At 43.6% G+C, this 13,529-nt stretch overlaps 1 protein-coding gene across 1 annotated transcript in view; it reads left to right on the forward strand.

The window, feature by feature from the left end:
• Window positions 1–267: 267 nt before the first annotated feature.
• mafa (MAF bZIP transcription factor a) overlaps window positions 268–13,529 on the forward strand; it is a 71,232-nt gene continuing 57,970 nt past the window's right edge. Inside the window, exons 1-2 of the mRNA XM_076992527.1 lie at window positions 268–2,720; window positions 9,969–10,039. Coding sequence (XP_076848642.1) covers window positions 1,756–2,720; window positions 9,969–9,996 — 993 coding nt within the window. The 5' untranslated portion in view covers window positions 268–1,755 and the 3' untranslated portion in view covers window positions 9,997–10,039. The remainder of the gene's footprint in view (window positions 2,721–9,968; window positions 10,040–13,529) is intronic.

Below are 13,529 nucleotides of genomic sequence, written 5' to 3' on the forward strand. Positions count from 1 at the left end.
CAAAAGAAATGTATTTCTTAATAACACTGGTAAGATAAGGAGAAAAAGAAAGGGGGAAGCCTTCTAGCTAGAGTTCGATGTACAGTCCAGCGGTTTAATGTATGACTAGTCGAGGGTGAGATTCAGTCGCACAGATAAACAGGTTTTATAGCGGTCTAAGTCTGAAACGCGTTGCTCTTTCGTGTTTGAGTGGCTCATTGCGATACTTAGAAACATTTTCTCATGGTGCAGAGGTTACTGAAGGAATTGATAATGGAATGATTAATCTCCGACGGTTGTACTGTTAACTTTATTTTATTGCACTGTGGTGTTGTACATTTTCATTATATAAGTTTTCTTTCTAAATAAGCATGGTTTTTCTAACTTCAAGTTGTCTAAGTATGTTTTCACATGGCCTATTTAACAAAACTACATTTAGACACGTTCAATTCTTGTCTTAACGTAATATTAAAGTAAGGTATGTCTTAAGTAATATCATGCCAAAATTATGAACGAAAATCGTATTACCTCATTTCTCTATATGTCCAAAAGGTGGCACTGTTGAGTTTTCGAAGAATAGTATTTGTACAATTTATACTGTGTTAATACATCCCCACTGCTGTCACAAATAAGCTAGTAATTTGTTTGTTTTTGTTTTTAAACATTTGTTTAGCCCCCAAACTATGAGTTTGATGTTGAATACACTGTTTCGGTTAGACGAAATACACATTCCTAGTAGGAGCAACATATAATATTCTTGGACTATTGCAAATTATTATTAAGAACGAACCAATAACTAAAACATATATGCATAAATTATATATGTATTTAACACAATTGTATCCTGCGTGCTGTGATAGGCTGTCCACAATTCCCTAAGAAGCCAAAATAACTGAGAAAATAACACTCGAATCAGCGTGTACATGAGCAAAACTCGGTAGGGAGCCGGTGTGTGCTGCTGGAGTGAACCGTGTTGTAAAGCGAAATCATTGTGTTTCCGGAGTAATGCGGCTCTTTTGGTATTAATGAACAATCGTCTGGTGTCGTTTGTTTGACTAAAAGCGTGGTTACTTTTTGCAGGAGATAAAACGGTCTTCATTATGGTTACGCATGGCTGACTACAAGCACGGAAAAGCTGGGAAACAATACGAAATATTTCAAAGGTAGTATGAAACAGTTAAGGACTCGGAGTCCAGCTGATAGTCAGCTGATAGCCTCTGACAGACGAGAAAAGTTTAGTTTCTGTACTAATATGTTAATTAGCTCTCGCATTTGAGCGAGCCCATTGGCTGGAGCTCCGAGTCAATTTGGCATTTCAAGACTGACGTCAAGGCGGCTATAAAACTCAGCAATGCTTTTAAACTCATCTACTGTGTGTCCCTTTTAAATACTCCTACAAGCCCGGACAATTTCATGTCCAAGTCCACGTCTTGCGTCTTTCTTTACCATCTCCTATCACTCCGGTCTGCATGATGTATTCGTGAAGAGACAGTAAAGTGTTAAATGTTTGAAATACAAAGCCGCCGAAATTCTCATGTAAAGAGAGGAAAAAGAGTCGTTGGGGACATCTCCGATGCCTCTGCACACTAAACGCTGCAAAGGAGAAGATCTGTTCATTTGGAGTTAGGAGCACTTCGACGAAACGCTGAAAAAGACTTTTTTTTCCTGGTAAGAGTAAAATCTTTTTAAAACATCAAGCTGGCTCACTCTCTTCCAACCCAGACCGGTTTGACAGCTGCTCTTCAACCCTTTTGGAGGACTGTCAACAGCAAGAGGATGGCATCAGAACTGGCAATGAGCAGCTCCGACCTGCCCACCAGTCCCCTGGCCATGGAATATGTTAATGACTTCGATCTGATGAAGTTTGAAGTGAAAAAGGAGCCGGTGGAGCCCGATCGCAGCATCAGCCAGTGCAGCCGCCTGATCGCCGGGGGATCCTTGTCTTCCACCCCGATGAGCACGCCTTGCAGCTCGGTTCCCCCTTCTCCAAGCTTCTCGGCGCCCAGTCCGGGTTCCGGGAGCGAACAGAAGGCTCATTTGGAGGACTTTTACTGGATGACCGGTTACCAACAGCAGCTGAACCAGGAGGCTTTGGGTTTCAGCCCTGAAGACGCAGTCGAGGCGCTGATCAACAGCACTCACCAGCTTCCGACCTTCGATGGCTATGCTAGAGGGCAGCAGTTTGCGAGCGCAGCCGGGGCTGGAGGCACCATGGCCGGGGAAGAGATGGGATCAGCCGCCGCGGTGGTGTCCGCTGTCATCGCCGCGGCCGCAGCGCAGAACGGAGGTCCGCACCACCATCACCACCACCACCACAGCACCGGGCACCATCAACAAGCCGGCGTCCCAACCAACGGCACCTCCGGGGCGAACCACCAACATCTACACCTGGAGGACCGGTTCACAGACGAGCAGCTGGTGACCATGTCCGTGCGGGAGCTCAACCGGCAGCTACGGGGAGTCAGCAAGGAAGAAGTGATCCGGCTCAAACAGAAGAGGAGGACCCTCAAAAACAGAGGCTATGCCCAGTCCTGCCGCTTCAAGCGGGTCCAGCAGCGGCACGTCCTGGAGGGGGAGAAGACCCAGCTCATGCAGCAAGTGGATCACCTCAAGCAGGAGATCTCCAGGCTGGTCCGGGAGAGGGACGCCTACAAAGAAAAGTACGAGAAGCTCATCAGTAATGGCTTCAGAGAAAACGGATCCAGCAGTGACAACAATCCCTCTTCACCGGAGTTTTTCATGTGAGTCCCCACATAATAATAAGAAAAAAGAGAATAGTTCGAGCGAGTTTGTCAGTGCCCAGCGTAAAGTTTCATTGTTTTTTTTTCTACCTTTTTTTCTTTTTCGTGGTTTGCTAGACCGAGAGAAAAAGTTCCAAGTTCTAAAATCTTTTTTCTCTCAGTTGAGCGAAAACAAGGTCAGTCTATCGTTTTTGAGATTTTTCTTTTATGATTTTTTTCTCTTTTTCTTTTTTTTCTTTTTTTTGGGCCTGCGTGTAGACAGACGAACTTTTCAAGAATAAGTGTATATTTTTTGGAGCGTGCTCTGAAACCTGCCATCTTGGCATTTTATCTCCATGCTTATTTTAAAATGCATACGTGTCAAATGCATTATTTTGAGTTTTTGTTTTTCATCGATATTCACGTGACTTGCAGTGTTTTTTTTAATAGGATGCCATTTGTATTTTTCCCCGAAAGTTGACATTTTGTATGTGCGTATGCATGCGCCCTGATGCACACACCACTGATGTTCATCGATCCTTTTGCATCATTTTTTTTTACAACCAGAATCAATGTTTGCCAAAAACAGCTACACTTTACCTCCGGTGAAAGTTTTTGGCTTTTTTCCTCTTTTGCCAAAGTCAGAGGACCGCGATCCTGCAATTAGTCCATTATCATCCCATGCGTCCTGCTTGCTGTTTTGTGTTTAACAAGAATTTACTTAAGAATCTATAGACATTGCTTTAAAAAAGAGACAGTATGTTGTTATTGCCTGCATGCTGGACATGTATGGTTTTCTTTTCCTTTTTTGCTTGAAAACTGAACTTTTTACTCGGATAACTCCAGCATGGCATTCATATTCGTCCTTTACTGCCGAATCACTTTTTTGGAATATATGCAAAAAAGTGAAAGAATATGTTCACACCATCCCTCCCCCCTCCGTCCCGTGAAAAGGTTATTACGACAGTACTGACCTGCACGAACACCGCTGAACATCTCCATTCGGTCCGTGCACTGACGCATTCCTGTTGAAAGCTGGCCAACTGGAAGCAATGTTTCAGGGGACAAGGACCTCATCGTTTCTTAAAAAAAAAAGGAATTCCCTCTCGGGGACTAAAACTGTTAGTTGCTTAAAGCGGATTGTTTGTTTATCTCCAGTCTCATTCTTACGCATTTTGATAATTCTGTAATAAACCACAATTTGTTTAGTGTAATCTAGGCTAAGACTAGTTGTTTTATCTGTGAGCGTGATGGAGACTATGCTCCAGGTAGATGATGAGGAGGAAGGGTGTCATTTGAAGATAGGCTTTTTATGTAGGGTTCATGTCCTATGCACTAAACTGTTTCCTGATCATAGTGTTAAGGTATACGAGAAGGACCCAGAATATGTATTATACAGCAGGATTGTGATGATGCGAAACTTAAGCTTTTTTTTCAGCATGTGCTTGCCCTGATAAGTGCAGTTTGACAGATGTAGCCCCTCTTGTATCTTACCACTGACTGTATTTCCAAACCAAAGTATTAAAGAAAAAAATAACTTAGTCAACGTGGGGAAACAGTGCTTTCAAAAATGCACTCTCCCTCAGAGATCGAAACTATTTGGACTGAGTTGCACTAAAATGTAGCCTGTAGCTAATCATACAGTATATCACACAATGGAATCTATCTAGAACGCTAATTTAAATACATATCTTATGGCATTGCTGGAGAATTTATGAATACATTCTTATTAGTTACATTGTCAAGCAGGACTAGTTTCTTTTGTTGTAAACAAATTCATTATTTACAAGGCAATAATATAATAATCAATAATGTCTGGACATTGTTTTATAGTCAGGGATTGAAACCCTGCTTGTATAAAATGGGGATATACCATTCATCAATAATTTTTTTAAGTATGTTAATTAAAATTTTCTCATATATATTTTGCTGTGCAAAATTATTTCACTCACTAACCATATGTGATGTTCATATGTGCTTATTTTCATTTCATACAATTATATGATATGCAATAAAAATGCAATTCAGGCTTCATAAAGTCTGTGTTCTCTGGATATTAATTTATAAATCGTTATCGTTATGTGTAGCTAATGAAGTGTCAGAGACAGTTGTAATAACATATTTAGTCTTTCACTTTTTTATTCGAACACCTTTGTTTGAATAACTAGATCAGTGACCCAAATGTGTCATTTCTTCAACAGATTTATTGCATAAAGTACAGATTTATCACTCAGACAAGGACAACGTAATGCAGAGTTTTACATATTTGACACATAACTTGTCTTTGGTCAGTGTCTTATAGTTGATTCAAATAAAATAACATGGACAAACTTGAATTGTGTTTGGAAGGATGGCGTGGCCTTGCTGAATTGCTCTGCTTGTAGCTTATACAAAACTTCTTTACTAGAACAGTGGGGCCAGGATATTTGCCAGACGTTTTGTAAACTCTTTCGTACAAATCAATGGCAATCTATATTGTAGATGGATGTTCTCAAGAGCACAAAACACTAACTAGTATGTTATTGAAAGTGGTTAGTTTAGTACCATAAATGCTGTATGTGAATGAGTGAGTGAGTTGTAGTTTTTGATTGTGTATCTGTCGGTGTGTGACGGCTTCGTGAACTGTAGTTAGTGCATTTTTGGTCTTTTAAGTGGTGCTATGTTTACTTTTGTTGGAGTACAATTCACAAGTTTCACTTGAATGCAACAAAATATTTTATTTTTATACCGTTTCTGGCATAGTTCTACTTGAATTTCACTGGCAACCAATGCAAAATAGTAAAGTTGCACACCTGAAACCTATCATAGGCATTGTTTTCTTACAGCCCCATTTCATATTGATCATCTCCATACAATCACATAGCTCCATTCAACAGGATGACAAGTACACTAGTATCACTACACCAAACTAGTTGTGTACGTTGTTGCTAAAAGTGCCAGAAAGTGAAGTTGAATACTACATAAGTGCATTCTTTAGTGTTCCATCCAGTCCTGGCTTGTAAACGTATGTCCTAGTGTGTGTGTGGTTGTGGGTGCGTGCATTTGCATACTTGGATGACTGTCTGTGTGTGTGTGTGTGTGTGTGTGTGTGTGTGTGTGTGTCTCGGTGCGTGTGTGTGTACACAGGCACACATTTGATTAGAGTTGCATACACACGGGTGTACAGGGCTTCGTGTGGCATCTGCTGTGTCCTTAGTCCTTTTGCTTTCTCCCTGGTGTTGGGGCTGTCGTGCAGGGCTCTGTGGGTTCAGTTCAGTACAGCCGCAGTTCAGTTCAGTTAGAACGTGCATCCACTGAACACACCATCTAGTACGGTTTCTTACTGTTATTCACTTTATTGTCTTTGCAGTCAGTTCCGGTATAATAATATAATTATAATAGTTATAATAATGTAATGGTGAATATATAAAATGCAGCACATATTGAAACATCTTCATGGAGTTCAGGGTACAATACAAGAAAGACAACATCTCTGGAGGAGAAGCTTTTTCCATGGCTGATTTATGAAGTAAAGTGCTTCTCTGTTCAGTGCTGTGAAAGAACTTTTGCCTCTTGTTCAATCCAACCAGTACGTCTGGGCTGGTGGTGGTGGGGATGCGGAGAGACTCACACAATAGCCTAAGAGTTGAAATGATTTTCCTGATGATTAATCGCTCAGAAAGAGGCCCGTTTGTGCAATGCAAAAATGATAAATCATGACTGTGGCTGGCCACAGCTGGGCCAGGATAGGAGCTTTCATGACAAACACCCTGCCTTTCCCCAACCATGACAGCAACTAATCTGTCTGTTGGTTTGCAGGAAGAACAAAAATTTTTCCATATCCTCATCTACATGTAAGCGAATAATTGACCTGCTTACCTAATTCAGATCGTTTCAATATGAAGGGTTGCACTGAATCACGTTTAAAGGTTTTTGCTGATATGATGTTGTGTTGTACACAGGGCGAGTTTGACCTTTAGTTTCACAGTTATCAGAGCTTCATTCCTGAATTGATTATTTAAGGTATCAAATGTTGCTTAAAGTTGGTGTAAAGAGCCCTTCTGATATGTGGTGTTTGAGAACATGTACGATATGTTAGTAGTGTTTCTGAAAAGTGACACAGTGACCTTGCCATCCACTTCTGTTAGATTTGAGCATTTCTGTTAGTCTGATTGATGTTTTGGATAATCAAGGATTAAATGAATACATATGAATCTAAACATTTAACAAAGTAAAATTTAAAGCATTTAACCAAGACCAAAATTTAGAAAATCCTGTTAGTGTGCCGTAAATGACACTTACTTACACCACCAGAGAATCCTTCAGAGAGTTTGTGTTTGTGTGTTTGTGTGTTTGTTTGTGTGTGTGTGTGTGTGTGTGTGTGTGTGTGTGTGTGTGTATCTGTGCGTGGGCACGCATATACATGCTTGAGTGTGAGCATATTTATGCGACAAGAGTGTTTGACTGTGTTTGCTTCTCTGTGTGTACATGATGGTTTATGCTTGTGTGTGAGGGTGTGCCTTGTGTATGTGTGCCCAACTATGCATTATTTGTGCCTGTCTCCGAGAATGAATACTTGTGGTTTGTCTGGAAGTGCGTCTGTATGTGCGTCTGTATGTGCATCCGTGTGTGTGTGTGTGTGTGTGTGTGTGTGTGTGTGTGTGTGTGTGTGTGTGTGTGTGTGTGCGTGCGTGCGTGTGTGTGATTTGCAGAGGAGGCACGGAGGTCAGTGATGAAGCAGGAGGAACACTCTCAGAGTCATTACACTGATCCATGCCCTCAAGGGATCCCATGCTCATTTCCTGCACCGATCCTAAAGACGCATACACACACATGCACATGTGTTCATGCACATACACACACTCACACACACATGCACAGCTGGAGGAGCATCTTCTGACTGACTGCTGGTCTGCCAGCCATCGTTCTGATGGACTCACCACTACATTTCATTTGCTGCAGATATTAACCAGTTTATGTTGTACATATAATAATATTCATTACAGTCATTTTCATTTTGTTATATTTTCAACAAACGGCACAAGCCATTTTTAACATAGCAAATGCATGCACATGTTTATTTATTTAGAATTCTACACTTGGTGCTGTGTACATCTCAGAATTAAAATGTTTATTTTCTATTGTTGATCCAGCCTAAGCAGGAGCGTTTTGAAGGAAAGGACTCGTACAGATCCCACAGCAGTATGGGTAGTCTGCACTTGTGTGCTGTGCCTGCTAGCCCGGCGCTGCACGCTAGCTTTCGTTGCAGTAGGAATGTCACTGTGGGCCAGTCCCTTCATGTCCCTAATCTGTCCTCTGGCTAAAGTGTGTTTGCACAGGGCTGTGGAAGAGCAAAGCTACCATTTATAACCCCTACACAAACACCAACAGCCCTTTAATGTACACACACGCACCGCACACACACACACACACACACACACACACACACACACACACACACACACACACACACACACACACAAGGAGGGGAAAATAAAATACAATGAAACAGAAGAACATTAAGGGAAAGTCTTTAGCAAATTGAACAATCATAAAAAATGCTGCTACTGGGTTATGAGTGAAAGAACCTCTGGAAAAGATGTGCAGAAACTGAAACTGTATGTGTCATTGCACAGGGGTTTTCCAAAAATGCCTGGACACAATAAAGATGAGGTGTGTGTGTGTGTGTGTGTGTGTGTGTGTGTGTGTGTGTGTGTGTGTGTGTGTGTGTGTGTGTGTGTGTGTGTGTGTGTGTGTGTGAAAGAGAGAGAGAGAATGTTTCCTGCTACTTCTCGCATGTTAAGGATCAGAAGCACATCTGATGGATCTCCTCCTGGAGGACTAAACACGGACCAATAAACCATTGCTTTAGCTTCAAGTCCTCTGGTTCTGTTTGGATTTAAGCTACTGCAAAACATCACTGCTTTTGACACAATTTATTCATTTTAGATAGTATTAAATGTGCTCTCATATGTCAGTTATAAATGTATAAAGTAGAAAAAAAAACCTTGTCGTGTTTGTGAAAGCACGTTAAGTTGTGTTTATTCTGCTAGAGTGAGAGGGAGAGAAAGCTAGACAGGGTGAGGGAGAGATGTCTTGATTGCATCATCCTCCTCCCTGAGAAGCAGTGTGAATATTACATCAATTAAGATGTGCTTGTTTTATTGTAAATGTACCCCCCCCTCCCCCATCCCTGTTTTTTTCTGCCAAGCAGTCTATCTTCTGAAAAGTCAAAGAAGGCTTGAAGTAGATGTTTAGATCAGATCTCCTCCCCTCTCATTACGCCCATTGTCCTTGAGAGTTGACTGGCTTAGGGTTATGCTGATAATGAGGTGTACAATATACTCTGGAGTCATTTTATACGGCCCCAAATGTACCCAAAGTGAAGCCACAGTGACTTGTAGGAATCTAATACCCGTCCCCGGGTGACTGGCACTCAAGAGACTAGGCTCAGTCTCTCAAGTGCTGAAAGTGAGTCCTATATTATCAACTCCACTGTTGTCCTAATGCCAGTTTTTATTTAGATTCTATTAAATTAAGTAATTATGTTATCATCTATCTATCTTGCATGATGGTCTGCATAGGTAAAGGTATCATAGGCATTTTCTGGACCATGAATTGATCTGTGATCTATGTAACCTATTTTGCAGAAAAAAAGCAATGGATTATATTTTACAATTCATTTTCTAATTTATTGCTGAAAAAAGAAAGTGAAGTAAGTGAAAGGCCAGTGGAAAGTCAAAACAACTTGTGTGTGTGTGTGTGTGTGTGTGTGTGTGTGTGTGTGTGTGTGTGTGTGTGGACAAAGGAAATGAAGAGGTAAGATTTTGTATTAATGGAGCATAAAAATGCAGTTAGTTCATACAGTAATTTAATCTTCACTGAGCATCCTTCACTCTGATGCATACACACACACACACACACACGCACACACAAAAGTGTGTGTGCGATTGTACATCCCCTGTTGCCTGTTCTTCTTCAGAAAAGTGTAAGTGTTGCAGTGTATGCAGATTCCTCAACTGAGCTTGATTGCATATTGATAAGATTAATAAACTATGAATGATTTCCAGATTGTACATATTTGATTTTACCACCTTTAACTGAAAAAGTGTCAGTTGCAGCTAAACCCTCGGAGCCTGGGAGGGGAAGTCAAACCTGCGGTTTCCATGGGGGCTACATAAATGCAGACTTTGCTGAAGCTTTTCTTAACATACTAGGCTATATGTTAAAATTTAGTGAAATGTTTAATATCTCTTTTCTTTGCTGTTTGATCTCTGTCTTCTGCACTAGGTCTTCCAGAAAGTTCCTTCACCTGTGACTGTGAGCTGTGATTCCCTCTGCTCCTGGCCTTGAAGAGTGAGGTACAACTTTCACTGTCTCTCCTTTTTTTTGTCCATCTCCTCTCTCAGCATCTCAACCAGGAGTCCTTGTACCATGCATGACAGCTGATAGAGCTCCACTGCCATATAGCACATGGATGGATGGATGGATGGATGGAAAGAAAGAAAGAATCAAATGTCACGTAAATATTTCTGAACCATAAGGTCAAATAGCAGATTCACTTGCAGTTGGTTAGGGTCTTTCCCAGATCTGCCTATGTGTCGTTTCATCCTTCCTGTCCTGCACCTGGCTAACAGTGGTTGGCGTGAAATCACCTTCCCACACGCTGCCCTCTCAGGGAGGAGGTGATGGATTTTCAAAAGCCCTGGATTGGCGCGCTGAGAATCCATCTTTCTCCAAGTCTCGCGTGGGCTTTTGTGGGGTCTCACATGACATCTCACTCTGCACGATTGCCAACTCCCTTCCATACCCCTCCAGCCCGCTGACGGGAACCTTCTTCTCGGTGAGGGATTGAAGTTGTTAGCGGTAATATTGTTGAAGCATAAGAGCGTTTTTAGTGACCAGAGCCAGCCGTGTTCACGGCAGTCTGACCGAGTGTGATTGATTCTGTACGCTGTGCATGCAGTAAAGTCAAGGCAAACGAATCCTGCAGCACAATGGATTGAGTCTGGAGACACATATGGAATGGACAGCGTAATTCTTTATATTAAAAGCAATTAAGTGGACAGTAAGTATTTGGAGAGCGATGCCATGTTTATTATTTTGTCAATTTAAGAGGAAACAATGACTAAACAATGTTAAGATGTAACAGATGCCAACTTTAATTCAGGGGTATTTACATATACTCTGGGTAAACCATATAGGAATTACTGCCCTTGTATGCATAGTTTCGCTATTTCAGAGGCCTGTAAGCAATTTGACAACTGGCTGCTCAGTTGTTTTTTGGCCAGCTGTGTCACTGAATCATTTGTTCATGCACGAGAGAGCTAGCCAATGGGACGGAGCTCATTCCAGATGTGGGATTTACATCTGGAATCTGTTGCTGGTGTCTCTCAATATGACAAACATGTTGGTCAGAACCTTTGGGGCAGGCTGTGACGAGGCTCATCAGGAGAAATTGATCATAGACATAGTCAAAATGTTAGGAGCTCAGAACCAACTTGTTTGGCACACACTGTAAAGAAAGAATGCTTGTACAAATAGATGAGCAGACAACTGGAGTGGATGGCCAACCCATACACTGTTGAAAGATGTCCTGAAAGAAGAATAAAAAAAAAAACACACAAGCTGTACAGTTCGAGAACACTGTCCAGGATGTAGACAGATGTGTCAGAGCCTATCATATACAGAAGGGTACAGGAGCAAGTTGTGTTCTCCACCGACAGATTCACCATGACATGCCAGTCACTGGCAGCCCTCATGGGCAGAGAGGCCGGCTTACAGCTTGCTGAAGCGAATCCTTGAGAGGTCTGAGATTTATGGACAGATGATTTGAAAGTAAACCTGTACCAGATGGAATGTGTGCACTCCAGGCACTAATACAACACCAGTGATTCTGCCATGCAGCTTGTGTGTGAAACACGGAGAGCTGGCGTGCACGACTGCCTCCCTGTTCCCTCACTCTTGTGTGTCCTTGATGCAGGGGCAATTCCAATAATTCCAGTGGCAAACTGGTGTTGTGTCTCTTGATTGGCTGTTAGTCCTGCTTTAGAAGCGTGACCTCGGTCTGCACCTCAAAGCGGGTTGTCGTTAGTGATCGTTAGTGCATCTCTCTCACTCCTCGTCAAGGTTATGCAGACGGCACTCGGGACGGCGGCACCTCTGGGTGCAGCATGGCGTGGTCGTCCACCATTGTGTCCGTGCAGGGACGTGCAGGACCAGCTGATGTGTCCCTGTGCTGGTCCAGGAGCCAGGGGACACAAGCAAACAGTGAAGCCATAGGCACAACGCCTGAGAGGGGACATGTGAGGACGGACGTCCCACTCGCCATCGTAAATCTGCTGCATTGTCCCCACTCACACGGACACCTGATCCCTGCCAGTTTCAAACGGCGTGTCACTTATTGCCGACCAGCAGAAATGTTTTGCTTCCAGGCACCATGACGGACGAGCCTCTCCTCTGGGTTCGTTAAGCCTCCTCGTCTCCGTCTTATGCAAATCCATGCGTATGAGGGCGAGAGGGCGGGCCTTGAGCAGTCCGTCCACGTACCCCACGTGTCGGCCGGGGTGATGGAGAGGCGGAGCCGTGGCCTGGCTGTCCTTGCCCCAGAGAGTGTCCAGAGCGCGCCCCTGCCACGCTTCGTCTCCGCCCGGACAGCCCGGAGTGCGGCCCCGACTACCTGCTGTGATTACGGTCATCACTCACCTGCAGTGCTTCAGGCAGCACTCTGACTGCTATGTCACATTTATGCAGGCCCCGTTTCACCCTGGTGTTGGGTTTTTCTTTCAGAGCCCTGTGATGTAACAGTTCACACGTATAGAGGGTCAAAAGAAAAAGTCAGTCTGTTTTAGGAGGGTGTTGTAGCATTGTGCACTGCAGGAGACCCTGCCACCCTACCTATATACAGATGAACTCACCCTGTGTTTGCGTCTGATGTGGGTTTGTGTGTGTGGGTGTAGGTGTGGGTGGGTGTGGGTGAGTGGGAGGTGAGAGCTGCCCCAGGGCTACCCTGACTCCTGTCCTGCATGTGGCGGTAACTCAGACACCGGCGGGTGGAGGTGGACAGAAGGGCGTAGGAAGTGCTGAGGCAGGGAGAAAACTACAGAAGCCCTAGGACGAGAACGTGAGGAGAGAGGGGTGGTGGAGGTTTAGCGCACACACACACACACACACACACACACACGCTGTGGCAGCATCAACGTGACACCATTGCGACAGAAGAGACAGTGGACTGCGACTGGCAGTTGATATATTTTTTTTCACTGTTGGTCAAACTCGCTGATGCAGTCACGGCTTCAAGCCGTCCTGACAACACAACCGTCCTGACACCACGGCCACTTCTGCATTCTCCACAAAGCCTGTTAAGGACAAACAAAAAAGCACACAATATTTAAAAAAGAAAAAAAAAAAGAATGAAGTGGAGGGAAACCAACACTCCTGTGTTCACCTAATGTCTGATGTCTCCCATTAAACCCTCAACTCTGTGTACAGCCTGAGTCACTGCATGCATCACAGAAACAGGGTGGAGGTTGGCCTCGAGAAGGCAGGGTGGAGACGGTGGAGGGTGGAGACTGGCGTGGGCTCTGCCCTGGGACGGTGTGACCCGGGCGGGCTGCGTGGCCTCCTTCTGCATGTCCCTTCCTCCATCCTTCACCTGCTCTCGGAAACTGGAGCCGGAGACGCACAGCCTATATATAGCGGTATGGGGTGAAGACACTGAGGCCTGGCTATAAGGTTAAAAATATAGCTATCCTTGTAGAGCCAGGCACAGATACAGGGTGACTAGAGCATGCAGGAGCTCTGGCTGGCTGGCTGCATCCTCCTCTATACACAGCACCTGCCTTGCTCCAT

The sequence above is a fragment of the Brachyhypopomus gauderio genome, chromosome 2 (genome assembly GCF_052324685.1).
Source record: "Brachyhypopomus gauderio isolate BG-103 chromosome 2, BGAUD_0.2, whole genome shotgun sequence".
In the NCBI taxonomy this organism is placed as follows: Eukaryota; Metazoa; Chordata; class Actinopteri; order Gymnotiformes; family Hypopomidae; genus Brachyhypopomus; species Brachyhypopomus gauderio.